Source organism: Coregonus lavaretus (assembly GCF_964263955.1).
Source record: "Coregonus lavaretus genome assembly, chromosome: 5".
Classification (NCBI taxonomy): Eukaryota; Metazoa; Chordata; class Actinopteri; order Salmoniformes; family Salmonidae; genus Coregonus; species Coregonus lavaretus.
The window spans coordinates 17,342,292-17,359,052 of record NC_139992.1 but is presented as its reverse complement, the minus strand read 5'-3'; the positions used below and the strand labels follow the sequence as shown (position 1 = coordinate 17,359,052).

The window sequence follows — 16,761 nt, the reverse complement described above, 5'->3', positions numbered from 1 at the left end:
TAAATACAGGATCATTGATTAATCTCTGAGTATCACCATTAATCTACTGATTTACATTAAATGTTGTATGGTGTTCCATCTTCAATCCTATTTGATTATCAGTTTTTTAAAGATATGTTGTGTCACTCCTAGACGTGTTAATTTTAACTTTTTTAAATGTCCTTAGCTAAGTTGATTCCTTGTTTTTCATCAGGAGAAAGGACACCCATTGATGAAAGTGTTTCCAAAACTCAAGTGGGAACAAGAGAAGGAGTACCTAAAGGTATTGACAGATAAGACAGCTTATGACAGTACGCTTATGGCTGTGAATTAAGCTTGTAAACGTGCCAAAATTGATGTTTCTTTGTAACTTCTCTTGACAAATGGCCTTTGGGTCTACATGTTGTCAAGGAAAAACACTCCTATATGTGTTCGTCCAACCAAACTCTTTTGTCTGTCATAATCTACTGTACGTACCTGCTGTTGTCTGTTGTCTGTGAGTCTGCCAATGTGCGGCAATATCTATTTGTATAAATATCAATTTAAATGTCAAGTGCTTTCATTAACACATACAGTATTAATGCAATACCAAATTACTGCAGACAAAGCTTTGCAGTAGTATTAGCGTACTTACTAAGTTACTGACCGTGTTTGTGTCTATTGGCGTGTAAGGCAGTAGTGTTTTTGCAATAGTTTTAGCCTCCTTACTAACATATCCCCTTTGTGTCTACTGGCGCATAAGGCAGTAGTATTTGTGCAGTAGTTAGTATTCTAATGAAGGAATTATCTTTGAAGTTCCTGAAGCTTACAAGAAACCTGAGGAGAGACCATCAGCCCCAGCTCTGACCAAAGGTATTCACATGACCCTGTGCTTCTAAGGTTATTCTTTCCTTTCTGTTTCATTCTATGTTGTTTGTCAACCATTCTTAATGATTCTTCATTTGTATCAAAAATAATTGATTTATGTCAAATATGTTTGATGTCATCAGTTATGTAGGATCTACAATGTACAGCGTATGTACAAAGTGAGACACTTAAATAGAATCACAATGTTTTTAAGTACCTGAAGCAAGAAGGCCTCATGAAGAAAAGATCACTCCACTGGTTGAACATGAAAAACCTTATCCCACCCCTACAGGTAATGTTGTGTGTTTGTGTTACTTTATCTATCTCTCGCTCTTGTCTCTGTCTGTCCTTTGTGTCTTTGTCTGTTGATCTCTTAATGCTAATCGTACGCTGATTTGATTCTTAGCATTTTAAATGTGTTTACTCTTATCAGATAAGTCTAGTAAATTTTTAATTTATTTTAGAAGATTATGTTGAACCAAAGCGGCCCATTTCACGACCAGAACCCAGCAAAGGTATTGCACCTTTTTTTGTGTCAGCCAACACTTTATATAAACTGTTTTTGATGTAAAGAACACTTCATCTTTACATCATATAGCGTATTCATCTCATTGTCTGTGCGTGTTCAAATGTGTTGTCTTTTCTATGTGATTTTATTCCATCTTTTTTAATGTGTCTGTGGCTTGTCATTGTTTGTGGTTTGACAGTTTGTGAAACATACTCACTGTTAGTCTCATCAATGCCTGTGAAGTAATTCACTTGAGAGCATTGGATACTTTCTTATTGAACTGTTTACTGTCATTTGTGTATTCTTGTTTTCTCTTAGTCTTAAATCTTTTATAAGTCTATTCTTAATAGTTGCTAATGGTAGTGTTTCTGTATTACCTGAAAGATGTGCCTAAACCCACACCTCATATGGCTCCTGAGCCCAAAGTGGCCCCTGAGACAGAAGTGGCACCTGCAGTTAGGGTTGAAGCTCAACCAAAGCCAAAACCCACTCCCACAAAGATACCAGAAGCTCCTCACCCCAAAGGTACTGTTGTATATTGTATTTATTGCTCTTTCCTACTCTTGTCCTTGTATGACATGTATGCATTATTTTGTCCAAGTCAAACACCATGTCTTTATGTCTACCTGTGTTTATTCATGTTTGAAATGAGACATGTATGCATTTGTTTGTTTTGTTTGCTTCACTCTGAAGTATTTATTGAGCATTAAAACAAAACAAATGTTCTTTAAAGTTCCTGAGGAATACCCCAAAGCTGAGCCCATTAGAAAGCCAGAATCACCTCCACAAGAGGAAATTTCACAAAAAGGTAAAGCTTTTAGTTTAGCAAAAATGTTCACTCTTTGCAATATACTGTACATCTTAAGCTGTGTTGTTTGTAAATGTCTTCTAAGTGTTGTGACGAAGCTGTCTCTTCTTATTTATGCTAACCTCTTTAGCTGTGTTTTTTACTTGTCCCAAATTCTCCTGTTCTCCCAAATGACAATTCTTAAATTATCATATGGATAATTAGCAAGCAATATATGAATCTGTAGAGTCAGCAATCCCAAGATTGGGTTGTTTCCTTAGCCACAGCTTAAACAAACCCAAATATTGGATTGCTGACTCAATAGGTCGATAGAATATGTGCTGGCAATTTGTGATTTGGGTGAAACATCCATTTAATCATAATGTTCTTAAAAAGTACCAGAAAGAATCATCAAGAAAGAAGAACCCACACCTCAACCACCTGCAGCTAAGGTTGTTCCCAAAAAAGTACCAGAGTTCACGAAGAATGAAGAATCTGCAATTCCACCACCTGCAGCTAAGGATATTCCCAAAAAGACAGATACTACTCCAACAAAAGGTACTTGAAAGTCATATATCCTCAAGGGTATATGTACTCTTCTTATGCAATCCACAAATCTGATTGTTTCTTGATAAAAATAATGTGTGGTTTGCCAGTATGTTGTAGGTTTGTTTGTCAGAACTTGTGTAATGTTTTCTGTAAATTGTTGTCCTTTTGTGGTTATTTCTTGTCATTGCATGCTCTTTGTAAATGTGTGAAGCACTCGTTAGAGTGTAATTAGCACATAATAGTTTCTCTTCTTCATCCATCGATGATTTAAGTAGCAAAAAACAACTGACGAATGTTCTCTTAAGTTATCACGGATGTTAAAACAACGGAGAGGCCAAAGACAGATGCCGATAAAAAGCTGGCAACTAGCAAGCCTGGGCCAGTTGCAGCACCAAAGGCAGAGACAGCTAAAAAGCCACAGCAAGCAACTAGCAAGCCAGAGCCAGTTGCACCAAAGGAAATACACGCAGAGAAAGGTATATATTTCAATATCTTTGGATATTAAAAATGTTGATGTTATTAGAAATGTTTCCTTTCCATTGTTTTACTCTTCTTTCATCTTCAAAACTCTTGGTAGTCTTTTGAACAGAATGAAATCTTTAAGATTTTGTTTATATTGTGTTTGTGCTGTCATGCTTGTACTGTATTTCAATTTGTTTGGTAATGTCATGTATGTCTTAAAAAAAGTGCAACAGAAGGATGAGCCGCCAGAGAAAAAAACAGTAACTAAACCTAAAAAGGAGGATGAAGTTGCTCTCACAAAAGGTATGCTAGAAACCATGACTTCTCCTCAAGCACACGTTGGTACATACATGATTCTCAGAAACTTTGAGCTCCTTTTAGTGAATTATGTTTTTATTAATTTGTTTGAATAGAAGTCCCCCAGAAACCAGAGCAAGTTACTCCCACTGCAAAATTAGAAGTCACACCTAAGCCCAAAGAAACCCCTGAAGTAAAAGGTATTGTACAGCATTAAATTAGTTCTACAATTCTACATTCTAAAATGCAGTCATTACATTTCACCTCAATAGATAATTTGAAAGTCACATTTTGATAAACAGTGCATTCGGAAAGTATTCAGACCCCTTGACTTTTTCCACAGTTTGCTACGTTACAGGCTTATTCTAAAATGGATTAAATTATTTTTTTCCCCCTCATCAATTTACACACAATACCTCATAATGACAAAGCAAAAACAGGTTTAGAAATCTTTGCAAATGTATAAAAAAAAAAAAACTGAAATATCACATTTACATAAATATTCCAACCCTTTGCTTTGTTGAAGCACCTTTTGGCAGCGATTACAGTCTTCTTACAAGTCTTCTTGGGTATGACGCTACAAGCTTGGTTCACCTGTATTTGGGGAGTTTCTCACATTCCTCTCTGCAGATCCTCTCAAGCTCTGTCAGGTTGGATGGGGAGCGTCGCTGCACAGCTATTTTCAGGTCTCTCCAGAGATGTTAGATCGGGTTCAAGTCCAGGCTCTGGCTGGGCCACTCAAGGACATTCAGAGACTTGTCCCGAAGCCACTCCTGCGTTGTCTTGGCTGTGTGCTTAGGGTCGTTGTCCTGTTGGAAGGTGAACCTTCACCCCAGTCTGAGGTCCTGAGCGCTCTCGAGCAGGTTTTCATCAAGGATCTCTCTGTACTTTGCTCTGTTAATCTTTCCCTCGATCCTGACTAGTCTCCCAGTCCCTGCCGCTGAAAAACATCCCCACAGCATGATGCTGCCACCACTATGCTTCACCGTAGAGATGGTGCCAGGTTTCCTCCAGATTTGACACTTGGCATTCAGGCCAAAGAGTTCAATCTTGGTTTCATCAGACCAGAGAATCTTGTTTCTCATGGTCTGAGAGTCCTTTAGGTGCCTTTTAGCAAACTCCAAGCAGGCTGTCGTGCCTTTTACTGAGGAGTGGCTTCCATCTGGCCACTCTACCATAAAGGCCTGATTGGTGGAGTGCTGCAGAGATGGTTGTCCTTCTGGAAGGTTCTCCCATCTCCACAGAGGAACTCTGGAGCTCTGTAAAAGTGACCATCGGGTTCTTGGTCAAGGCCCTTCTCCCCTGATTGCTCAGTTTGGCCGGGCGGTCAACTTTTGTCTTGGTGGTTCCAAAACTTCTTGGGGACCTTCAATGCAGCAGACATTTGTTGGTATCTTTCCTCAGATCTGTGCCTCGACACAATCCTGTCTCAGAGTTCTTTGGACATTTCCTTCGACCTCATGGCTTGGTTTTTGCTCTGACATGCACTGTCAACTGTGGAACCTTATATAGACAGGTGTGATAATTTCCAATCAATTGAATTTACCACAGGTGGACTCCAATCAAGTTGTAGAAACATCTCAAGGATGATCAATGGAAACAGAATGCACCTGAGCTCAATTTCGAGTCTCATAGCAAAGGGTCTGAATACTTATGTAAATAAGGTATTTCTGTTTTTAAAAAATTATACATTTGCTACAAATTCTAAAAACCTGTTTTCACTTTGTTGTTATGGGGTATTGTGTGTAGATTGATTAGGAATCATTTTTATTTAATCCATTTTAGAATAAGTCTGTAACGTAACAATGTGGAAAAAGTCAAGTGGTCTGAATACCTTCCGAATGTAATTCAAACACATTCACATCTTCCAGGCAACCTTTTATTTAAAAGTGTCTCTGTGTCTCTGTGTTTTACTGTCATCTTCTTAGTCACCGCTGCATGGTGCAAATCTTGAATGTGTGTTCTCTTCTTGTACAAATCTTGAATGTGTGTTGTCTTTAAAGCCATCACAGTTCCTTCAAGGACTGAGCTATCTGTAACAACAGTGACTGAAGCAAGGAAAGACGTTTCAGTGAAGAGGGATTCAGTGACTGAAGAGCTGCAAGAAGTTTCACCAAACCTTAATTCAGCATCTGAAGGACGGCTAGAACTTTCAGTGAAGAAGGCTTCAGTAACTGAAATGAGACAAGAAGTTTCAGTGAAGAGGGATTCCATGACTGAAACGTGGCAACAAGTTCCAGTGCAGAGGGATTCTGTGACTGAAGTGCCGCAAAACATTTCAGTGAAGGTGGATTCAGTGACTGAAGAGCTGCAAGAAGTTTCAGTGAAGGTAGATTCAATGACTAAAAAGAGGCTAAAAGTTTTACAGAAGAGAGATTCAGTGACTGAAGTTCAGCAAGAAGTTGCAGTTATGAATGCTTCAGTAACTGAAGCGAGGCAAGACGTTTCGGTGAAGAGGGATCCTGTGACTGAAGCACGGCACGAAGTTTCACAGACAACAGGCTTCATTGAGAAGATATCCCTGGCAGAGGAAGTTAGTTTCAGAGAAGAGGTATCATATGGAGACAAAGCTATGATATATGAGAGAGAAGAGGAATTGACTCAGATAAATGTAAGGGATTATATTTATTTAGAAGAGGAAGATATACAACAAACTGAGATAGTAAGGGAAGACGTTCCTATAAAGAAAATGGATGATCAACCAATTCAAGCTATTGTTGCAAAGAAAGAAGAAGATGCAACAAAAAGAGATACTGTTAGACACATTGACCCAGCGACAGTGGTTCCACCAAAGAAATCAGCTACTCCTACCACTAAGAAAGAAGCTATCTTAAGTAAAAAGGTTATTCCTCAAAGGAAAGCTGTCTCACCTAAGGTAGAAGCCATTCCTTCTAAGAAAGCTGTCTTACCTGAGGAAGAAGCCAATGCATATAAGAAATATGTTTCACCTAAGGTAGAAGTCATTCCACCTAAGAAAGCTGTTTCACCTAAGGAAGATGACATCCCGTATAAAACTAAAATATCACAGAAGACAATCAAACAAAAGGAAGAAGAAGAAGAGAGAGTTGAGCCTCCAACACCTCACAAAGGTATTTGATCTGAGGGCCTCACTCTTATATATTGTCTGTCTGTCTTTGTGTATACTTCTTACGTCTTTCCTTGTTGGACTGTATATTGTCATGACAAAATCTTCTTATTGTCTAAATATTGCATAATACTTGACCAGACCAAAGGGTCGCCCCTGAAGTGGTCCCTGTTTCAATTACAGATAATACCACTCCTCCACAAGGTACTAAAAGGGACTCTTACGTCTTCATCAAAAACTAAACTCTTACATCTTCTTGTTGTATTGTGTTTCCTAAGTGTCGTCCTTAATGTTTCATGTCTCAATCTTCTTCAATCTGTCTCAATATGGATCCTTTTGACATGTTTCATTGTGTCAGTGTCTGTTTACAAATCTTAAAGAAACCTTAGTGAAAATAGTTTTTTCTTGATTGTGACATTGGCGTACTTGTATTTAAAGTGCCACCAGAGGAGAAGAAAATCTCTCCCCCAACACCAAAGCCTTCACCTGCTCCCTATGTAGAAAAAGTCTCATCCCCTGAAGGTAGTGTGTTTGTGTCATGCATGTTGTTTTCCTCAAATGTCAGTCTGCTCTTTCAGTGTTTCTTCAATGAGTCTTTGGCCAAAGTGGTCAGTTCTTGACTGTGACCTTGGGGTACTTGTATTTAAAGTGACACCAGACAAGAAAATCTCTGCACCGAAGCCAAAGCCTTCAGATGCTCCCCATGTGGAGAAGGTTTCTCCCCCTGAAGGTAGTCTCTTATGTTTTTGTCATTCATGTTATGTTCTGTCAATGTTTGTGTTTGTTTAACAACTCTTAGCTCAAGTAGTCAGGTCTTGATTGTGACCTTGGCATACTTGTATTTAAAGTGACACCAGTGCAGAAGAAAGCCTCCCCACCACCTCAGATACCAAAGCCTTCACCTGCTCCTCTTGTAGAAACAGTGTCTCCTACTGAAGGTAGTGTTTCTGATGTTTGTTTCAATTGAGTTTTTTCTTAATGTCTATCTGCTCTTTTAGATGTTTGTATTTGTTGAGCAAATCTTAGCTCAAACACTCTTGATTGTCCTGATTATGACCTTGGCATACTTGTATTTAAAATGTCACCAGCTGAAAAGAGATCCTCCCCACCGATGAAAACGCCTTCACCTTTTTCACCTAGTGCTTCATCCCCTGAAGGTAGTCTCTTTTGTTTCTGTCATTCATGGTGTGTTCTTCAAATGTCTGTTTGCTCTTATTGACAGGTTCTTATGAGCATGTGAGCCTCACACATGCTGCACTTAGGTAGTATGTGTGAACACACCTGTATGTATTTTACACTGGCACTTAGAAACCTAATTTTAGAAACGTTGCTACAGCATTTTTTTAAACCTCGTTAGTGGTTTATCTGTTTGTCACTATCTCATGCTACCTACTCACTTGAAGTGTGTACTCCTTCATTAACTGTGTGTACTCCTAGAATAAAGACACTTCTACACTCTACTATTGTAATAACTAACATAGTTACGCTGTACATGCAGTACTCTTTTCTCAGAAAATATAGGCAATAGGGGTAAGTCGCATGCAACTGACTGTACTTACATACCTGCTACAAAGTCATTATATTACAAAAAGTCTTCACCAAAGTGAAAAGGAATACATTGCTCAAATCATCAAAAGTCAACATATTGCATGGCACATTTCTTCCTCTAACCCAAATATTGATACCCCTGCTTCTTGTAGTGTATATATGTACATAGTAAATGTTTGATGTATGTGGCTGTAAGAGATGTGTACAATCTTAATGACATGGGTAACGTCCAATGTATGTATAGTGTATATGTATAGTGTGTAACGTACAGTGTTAATTACTGTGTGTCGAAGTACATTTTCCCCTCTTATAAGACAGTTTATCACATCCTATCCTAGTGAGTAGGCACAAACTTATGGCTGAACTATGGGCACTTTCCCAAATCCCTTACAATATTATTTTATTCTATAACTTAACTGGAATCTTACATTCCTACATTCCTACAGATAAGGGCCCTGTAACAGCACCAGGGGGAGCAGGCAAAGGTAAGATTTCAACAATACATCAAAGGGTAGAACACAATGACAATATATCAAAGCATTATATTGTTTTATTTGTTAATTATTTTTTACCTATTAATGTAAAACATAGACAGTAAATAGATTAAGTGATCAAACATTAAAAGATAGCTTTATCATTTGATCAATGAATTACTAATTTAAATACATGATAGATACAGTGCCTTGTAAAGGTATTCATCCCCCTTGGCATTTTTCCTATTTTGTTGCATTACAACCTGTAATTTAATGGACATACACAAAATAGTCCAAATTGGTGAAGTGAAATGAAAAAAATAACTTGTTTAAAAAAATTCATAAAATAAATAACGGAAAGGTGGTGCGTGCATATGTATTCACCCTCTTTGCTATGAAGCCCCTAAATAAGATCTGGTGCAACCAATTACCTTCAGAAATCTAAGTGTCACATGATCTGTCACATGATCTCAGTATATTAACACCTGTTCTGAAAGGCCCCAGAGTCTGCAACACCACTAAGCAAGGGGCACCACCAAGCAAGCGGCACCATGAAGACCAAGGAGCTCTTCAAACAGGTCAGGGACAAAGTTGTGGAGAAGTACAGATCAGGGTTGGGTTATAAAAAAAAATCTGAAACTGTGAACATCCCACGGAGCACCATTAAATCCATTATAAAAAAAATGGAAAGAATATGGCACCACAACAAACCTGCCAAGAGAGGGCTACCCACCAAACTCACGGACCAGGCAAGGAGGGCATTAATCAGAGACGCAACAAAGAGACCAAAGATAACCCTGAAGGAGCTGCAAAGCTCCACAGCGTAGATTGGAGTATCTGTCCATAGGACCACTTTAAGCCGTACACTCCACAGAGCTGGGCTTTATGGAAGAGTGGCCAGAAAAAAGCCATTGCTTAAAGAAAACAATAAGCAAACACGTTTGGTGTTCGCCAAAAGCCATATGGAAGAAGGTACTCTGGCCAGATGAGACTAAAATTGAGCTTTTTGGCCATCAAGCAAAACTCTATGTCTGGCGCAAACCCAACACCTCTCATCACCCCGAGAATACCATCCCCACAGAAGAGCATGGTGGTGGCAGAATCATGCTGTGGGGATGTTTTCATCGGCAGAGACTGGGAAACTGGTCAGAATTGAAGGAATGATGGATGGCGCTAAATACAGGGAAATCCTTGAGGGAAACCTGTTTCAGTCTTCCAGAGATTTGAGACTGGGACGGAGGTTCACCTTCCAGCAGGACAATGACCCTAAGCATACTGCTAAAGCAACACTTGAGTGGTTTAAGGGGAAACATTTAAATGTCTTGGAATGGCCTAGTCAAAGCCCAGACCTCAATCCAATTGATAATCTGTGGTATGACATAAAGATTGCTGTACACCAGCGGAACCCATCCAACTTGAAGGAGCTGGAGCAGTTTTGCCTTTAAGAATGGGAAGAAATCCCAGTGGCTAGATGTGCCAAGCTTATAGAGACATACCCCAAGAGACTTGAAGCTGTAATTGCTGCAAAAGGTAGCTCTACAAAGTATTGACTGAATAGTTATGCATGCTCAGGTTTTCAATTTATTTGTCTTATTTCTTGTTTGTTTCACAAAAAATAATATTTTTCATCTTCAAAGTGGTAGGCATGTTGTGTAAATCAAATGATACAAACCCCCAAAAAATCTATTTTAATTCCAGGTTGTAAGGCAACAAAATAGGAAAAATGCCAAGGGGGTGAATACTTTCGCAAGCCACTGTACCTGTTTTTACTTTACTTGGGAAAATGTCTGTTTAACTTGTCTGTTTGAAAATATGTCCCGTGAACTGTCATAAATATTTTGTTGTCGAGTGAGTGTGGTGTGTACAGTATTGCTGTAAAATGTTTAATATTTGAGTCCTTTGTTGTTTTGTGATGCAAATGAATAATTGTTGGTCGGTGCTCTCTGTCTTATACAAAATCGTACTACTTTAGCAAAAACAACTGCGGTGCCAACTATTATTAAGAAAAAGGGTCGAATTCCTATTCTGAAGGAAGAAAAACTTGACATTCCAACTTTGAAGAAAGTGACCAGAATTGCAAAGGACACTGAGGAAGAGCAGGATATCATTAAGCTGAAAAAGGTTCCACAGATACCTTCAGAAGAAGGGATAATAGAACCAGAGGTTCCGACTCAGGTAGCCTCAAGGACCATAGTTGCTGAAAGTTACGATAGAAAGGAGTTTATGTTTGAAACAACAGAAATAGCTGAGAGAACCTCAGTATACGATAAGAAGCCATCTGAACAGGTGGCGTTTCACAAACCTGAAGAAGTTGAATCAAAATATTCTACTGAGGATACATTAGCTCACCTGAAAAAATCCCAAAAGGTTCCCAAAGATGTCCAAGTAGAGGAGAAGATGGGTTTGAAGAAAACACCAAAGTTGCTGAAGGAAGAATCACCTGACCAACCTAGTTTATCTCTAAAGAAGGTATCGAAATTGCCATCAGAGGAGAAAGAGCAAGAAACTGTCAAGCTAAAACCATTTGAAAAACCTGCTAAACCGGGAACTGTTGAGCCAGTGAAAGACAAGAAAGACAGTGAATCCAGAGCTGATTACGATAGAAGTGAGAGACCACAAAGAGATGAAGCATTTAAAGAATCTGTTTCTGCTCCTATGAAGAAACCTGAAGCCATCTCAAAGGATACGAAAGAGCCACAGGTAGACAGATCTAAACCAGTGGCCAAAGCTCCTGAAGGTGAACAAGTCGAAGAGTCTGACAAAACACTGACAAAGGTGAAGAGAATTCCTCCACTGGAGCAAGAGAAGGAAGAAGTTAAATTGAAGCCATTTTCTAAGTCACCAAAAGCTGAAGCTGTGAAGCCTGAGAAGGAGCCTGAGAAGAAGAAAGAGGTTGAAAAAACTCAACAAAAGCCAAGTCCTCCAAAACCAGTACCTGTAAAGAAAATTGAAAAGAGTCCTCAAGAGGACAAGCCAGTACAGTTAAAAAAGGTGGAGCTTGTGCCAAAAGAACCAGAGGACGAAGAAAAAGACAACCCCTTAAAGCATGAAGAGACACTTAAGAAAATGGTGGAACTGAAAAAGACTCCTTCACCTAGGGTTGAAAAACCAAAGCCAAAAGAAATTGAGAAAATTACTATGGAGAGGAAGCCTAGTGCAGAAAGGACCAAAAGGCTGCCTAGACAGGTTTCACCTAAAGATTCATTTGAAGGTGTTACCCTAAAAAAGGTTCCAAAGAAAATATCACCAGAAGAGGAGGCACCACATCAAACTGTTAAAGAGAAGGTGTCAGCAATGAAAGAGCTGTCCCCTGTACAGTTACGAAAGATTTCGACTCAGCTGGAGGAGGAAGTCTTTGAGGAGGAGCCAGAGGAGGAGCTGGAATCTGACAATGAAGGTTGGGGATGGGAACTTGTCCCCCGAGATAGTTCTGGATCCACAGAAGACTGGGGAGAGGAACCTTTGGAAGGTGATGCTCGTGAGACCCCTGGAATGCCAGGTGCCAGCAGAGGTGAGATTATGGCTGCTGAAATGTACCACTGATGGCTCAAGAAGTGTCTCACCTGATCCATCCTCCATTCATCCATTAATCTAGCCATCCATCTTTCATTATCTCCATCCATGTCCATCTTTTTTATCTCACGTCTTGTCCTCATTCTGTGTAGTCCAACCATGTCCATGTCCTCACTCCTTGTTGTCCAACCATGTCCATGTCCTCACTCTGTGTTGTCCAACCATGTCCATCTTAATGTTTTCATCTTCTCATCTTAATGTCTTCATTTTGTGTAGTCCAGGTATCAAAGTCAGTCATTTGTGTCCATTGTCTATCTGTACCAACATTTGTCTCCATTGTCTTGTACACATCCATTACAGCGTGTTCAAGCTCTCCATGTCAATTTCTGGCATTTTGTTCAATTCTCTATGTCCATGCCATCTTCTCATGTCCAATAATCTTGCCCATGGTGCTCGATTTTGTATCCATTCATCTTTCACATCTTTCACAGTGTTCTGTGTAATATCCAACCATTTTGCCAGTTGTAGTCATATATTTTATTTCTTAATGAGAAAGTCATACAATTGTCTTTACTCAGATGGGAAACCAAAAGAGGAAGCTGCTGGTAGAGGTAGAGGTAGAGGCATTCAAGGTGAGAATAAACAAAAACATGCATGTTGGTAATATGTGTGTGATAAAGACATATCATGACTTTAATCTATATCCTTATATGGGTTTTTGTAATCATATCAATCTTATCTTATTGAATATGAAAACTATGTATTTTGTTTAAATGTTAAACGTGCTTGAATGTTTGAGTCCGTATATTACGTCTGTATAGTCCATATAGTAGTGTTTTATCGTGTTGTTAACTTGCTTAATACTCTTCATCCTCTTTGGGAAATACGGTAAGGCCACTTGTTTTTTGCCCTTGGCAACATGTCCATGAGAGGTTTCTATCGTTGTTGTATGTTAATGTCCATGTACTGAAAAAAATACAGTTCTTAAAAATAAAACAAAACGTCTTAGCAAAAGTAGTGTTGTTCAACTTATCATGCATTTACATTTTTCCAATTTCAGCTAAGCAAACCCCCTCACCTGGTGGTGGCAGGGGTAGAGGACTGAAACCCGGTGCTGGAGGAGACAAACCCCCAGATGCTAATCCTTTTGGATTCCAGCTCAAAGCAGTTCCGCTGAAGTTTACGAGACCACTCAAAGACATAGTGTTACAGGAGGCTGAATCAGTCGGCGCTTCTGCTACGTTTGAGTGCGAGGTTTCGCCTTCTACTGCAATTACTACATGGATGAAAGATGGCGCCAACATAAGAGAGAGCCCAAAACACAAGTTCTACTCTGATGGCAAAGATCGCAAACTGCTAATCATTGATGTGCAAGTTTCTGACACTGGTGAATATACTTGTGTTGCCAAGCTGGGCAACAAGGAAAAGACAACAACCGCCAAACTGATAGTAGAAGGTACTTATTCCAAGTCCATACATATTTGTTTTGTGTAACGAACCTCTTTACTTCTTTACAACCTCTTTGATTACTTAAAGATAAGTAATATGTAATGTAAGCTTTTAGAATATGACTTTCTTTCCTCATAGAATTGCCTGTGAAGTGGGTAAAGACTCTGGAAGAGGATGGTATGTCGGTCCTCAAGGGTCAGCCTATGTACCTGACCTGTGAGTTGAACAAAGAGAGAGATGTGGTCTGGAAGAAGAGTGGTGTGCCTCTTAAAAACATCCCAGGAAAAGTGGCCATCAATATCATTGGAATGCAGCATGCCGTTACAATCCAGGATACAGGAGATGACGACGCTGGCATTTACGCTTGCGAGTGTGATGACATCAGGACTAAAACAGATGTCAAAATCATTGGTATGTACAGAATATCTATATTTGTTAGTAAACAAATGCACTAATTATTTTAGTAGCAATTCATATTAACCATTCTACATAATGTATCCCCCCCCCCCCCCTTGGGAGCATAAGAGGTCCACTGTAGGTCTCCACCTCACTCTTTTCTGTGTGAGGGCTTTTGCCTCTTGCCAGGAGACCCCCACTTTATTCAGTTAATGTGGACCATCTCTAGTTGGTCTTTGGCTTTCCCTTCTTTGTTTTTATATGTGGGTTGTAGTCCAGTGCCTGTCTTCTTATGTTTGTTGTGTCTTGGCTACCTGAGAAGGAGCCATTCTTTCAATATATTTTTATTTTTATTTTACAGAAATTGTCAGAGACTGGTTGGTGAAACCATTGAGAGATCAGCATGTGAAACCCAAGGCCACTGCCACTTTCAAGTGTGAGCTCTTCAAAGAAACCCCTAACTGGAAGTGGTTCCATGGCGACAAGGAGATTCCTAATGATCCCACTGACAAGATTGAGGTCAAGAAAGAAGGCAAAGAACTGACTCTCACAGTTAAGAAAGCATCACCTGATGATATTGGGCAATATGCCATGGAGGTTGAAGGCCGCAGATACACAGCTAACCTGACTCTTGGAGGTTGGTTGCACATTCTATGTTATGTTACGTACATTCTTTGTTATGTTACGGTCTGCACTTGTATGTTATGTCCCCTAAGGCTATCTACATGAAGTGAATCCTTTTGATACTTTTACAGAACGTGAAGCTCAGATCTTGAAGCCTATCTCCAGTATGGAGGTTGTTGAGAAAGATGAGGTTACGTTTGAAACTGAAATATCTGAAGAGGATGTGGCTGGAGAATGGAAACTTAAAGGGCAAGTCCTGCAAAGATCACCGGTAAGACCTATAATTTGACTGTAATATTTTTCTGGATTTTAACCATAATGATTGGAAATATGCAGTACTTGTTTAAATGTTGATGTATTTACACTTTTGTTCAAATTGTATTTACATTTTTAGATGGTTGAAATCAAATCTGAGGGCCAGAAACGTTTCCTCACTCTGAAAAATGTTCAGCTTGACCAGTGTGGTGAAGTGTCTTATCAAGCTCTGAATGCTATCACGAGTGGGGTGCTCACAGTCACAGGTAAGAAAGTGTCAAAAATTAACAATATATACTGTCATATACTGTATGTGTTCGTAATGTCTCTGTGATCCTAAGGAAGATCGATAATGCTGTCATTCATACTTAATCCTTATTCGTACCTCCTAGAAATGGAAATGGACTTCACAGTCCCCTTGAAGGATGTGTCTGTACCTGAAAAGAAACAGGCTACGTTTGAGTGTACTATCACAAGGGATGTGCCTAAAGTCATGTGGTTAAAGGGGTCAGACATCCTGTCGACAGGCGATAAATATGACATTATTGATGATGGAAAGAAACATATATTGGTCATAAACAACTGTGAATTTGATGATGAGGGACAATACACTATTGAAGTCTTGGGCAAAAAGTCAACAGCCCAGTTGACTGTGGAGGGTAAGTACCGGCTGAAACGATTCTCAGTTAACGCTTCTGTTTTACATGGTGCTGAATCTTTGATCTGACTTTTTGTTAGATATAAGCTGTTTTTAGTATGTTGTCATCTTAATTCTTTATTGATTAATTATCTTACTGGGCAACAAGACTGTTTAGTGGGCAAAGACAGTAACACTGTTATGCACTCAACTAATATATTATAGGTATGAGGCTCAAATTCGTAACACCACTAAAGGACCAAACTACCAAGGAAGGTGAAACAGCTCGGTTTGAGGTTGAGCTCTCTCATGAGAAGGTACCCCTGACATGGTACAAAAATGAAATCAAACTCCATGTGAGCAGGACCGTGCTCATCCATTTTGAAGGAAAGAAACACACCTTAGAAATCAAGGAGTTGACCCTAGATGATACCTGCCAGATTAAGGCAGAGGCTAAAGGAATTCCCTCAACAGCAAACTTGACGGTGCTAGGTAAACCCTACTCTGTACCTCTTTCTTTCATGCTCTTCCTTCTCTTCATGGCTCTTTGTTCATCTCTTGTTTTCTACATCGTTCTTCTATGCTATGCAACATGGAGAGAAGGCATCATTCGAGAGTGTTATTGTTATTTGATCTACAGCAATTGATTAAACCTTTTCCTGTTCCAGAGGGTGACGCCCACTTCACAGTGAAGTTGCAGGATTTCACCGCAGTCGAGAAGGACGAGGTCACTCTGGACTGTGAACTCAGCAAAGATGTCTCTGTGAGGTGGTACCATAATGAGACTGAAATTAAGGCCTCTAAGATGGTAACCATGAGGGCTGAGGGCAACAAAAGAATGTTGTCCATCAAGAAAGTGGAAGGAAAAGATAAGGGACAATACCTATGTGATTGTGGTACGGACAAGACCATGGCAACCATTAGCATTGAAGGTAAGTCAATACATTTTTACAATCACAAAATCGAATAGTAAAGATTGTTTTTGTTTTCTTGATTCTATTAATTACCTTCTTTTCCCTCTTCAATTGCAGCTCGTGATATCAAGGTATCTCGGCCAATGTATGGCGTTGAGCTCTTTGATGGCGAGACCGCTCGTTTTGAAGTAGAAATCTCTGAAGATGATGTCCATGGCCAGTGGAAACTGAAGGGAGAAACACTTTCACCTTCCCCAGATATTGAAATCATTGAGGATGGTGCTAAGCACACTTTGACATTGTACAACTGCAAGGTCTCCCAGACAGGAGAGGTTGGATTCACAGCTGCCAATGCGAAGTGTACAGCCAACCTGAAAGTGAAAGGTAACATTTATATTTCTGATCTATTTTCTCATTTTTACTCTATATTCACATTTTC

At 39.5% G+C, this 16,761-nt stretch overlaps 1 protein-coding gene across 1 annotated transcript in view; it reads left to right on the top strand.

The window, feature by feature from the left end:
• The window catches only part of LOC311128726 (titin-like), a gene marked incomplete at its 5' end in the record, with an annotated part of 168,109 nt that overhangs the window by 41,430 nt on the left and 109,918 nt on the right, over positions 1 to 16,761 (top strand). Inside the window, 28 exons of the mRNA XM_084160971.1 lie at positions 194 to 262; positions 775 to 831; positions 1,040 to 1,117; positions 1,290 to 1,340; positions 1,718 to 1,858; positions 2,067 to 2,141; positions 2,517 to 2,678; positions 2,975 to 3,145; positions 3,357 to 3,434; positions 3,545 to 3,628; positions 5,432 to 6,517; positions 6,655 to 6,717; positions 6,952 to 7,035; positions 7,163 to 7,243; positions 7,362 to 7,451; positions 7,602 to 7,670; positions 8,508 to 8,546; positions 10,507 to 12,045; positions 12,626 to 12,679; positions 13,108 to 13,503; positions 13,635 to 13,907; positions 14,254 to 14,529; positions 14,648 to 14,787; positions 14,911 to 15,037; positions 15,164 to 15,430; positions 15,634 to 15,900; positions 16,077 to 16,340; positions 16,440 to 16,706. Coding sequence (XP_084017097.1) covers positions 194 to 262; positions 775 to 831; positions 1,040 to 1,117; positions 1,290 to 1,340; positions 1,718 to 1,858; positions 2,067 to 2,141; positions 2,517 to 2,678; positions 2,975 to 3,145; positions 3,357 to 3,434; positions 3,545 to 3,628; positions 5,432 to 6,517; positions 6,655 to 6,717; positions 6,952 to 7,035; positions 7,163 to 7,243; positions 7,362 to 7,451; positions 7,602 to 7,670; positions 8,508 to 8,546; positions 10,507 to 12,045; positions 12,626 to 12,679; positions 13,108 to 13,503; positions 13,635 to 13,907; positions 14,254 to 14,529; positions 14,648 to 14,787; positions 14,911 to 15,037; positions 15,164 to 15,430; positions 15,634 to 15,900; positions 16,077 to 16,340; positions 16,440 to 16,706 — 6,348 coding nt within the window. The remainder of the gene's footprint in view (positions 1 to 193; positions 263 to 774; positions 832 to 1,039; positions 1,118 to 1,289; positions 1,341 to 1,717; positions 1,859 to 2,066; positions 2,142 to 2,516; positions 2,679 to 2,974; positions 3,146 to 3,356; positions 3,435 to 3,544; positions 3,629 to 5,431; positions 6,518 to 6,654; positions 6,718 to 6,951; positions 7,036 to 7,162; positions 7,244 to 7,361; positions 7,452 to 7,601; positions 7,671 to 8,507; positions 8,547 to 10,506; positions 12,046 to 12,625; positions 12,680 to 13,107; positions 13,504 to 13,634; positions 13,908 to 14,253; positions 14,530 to 14,647; positions 14,788 to 14,910; positions 15,038 to 15,163; positions 15,431 to 15,633; positions 15,901 to 16,076; positions 16,341 to 16,439; positions 16,707 to 16,761) is intronic.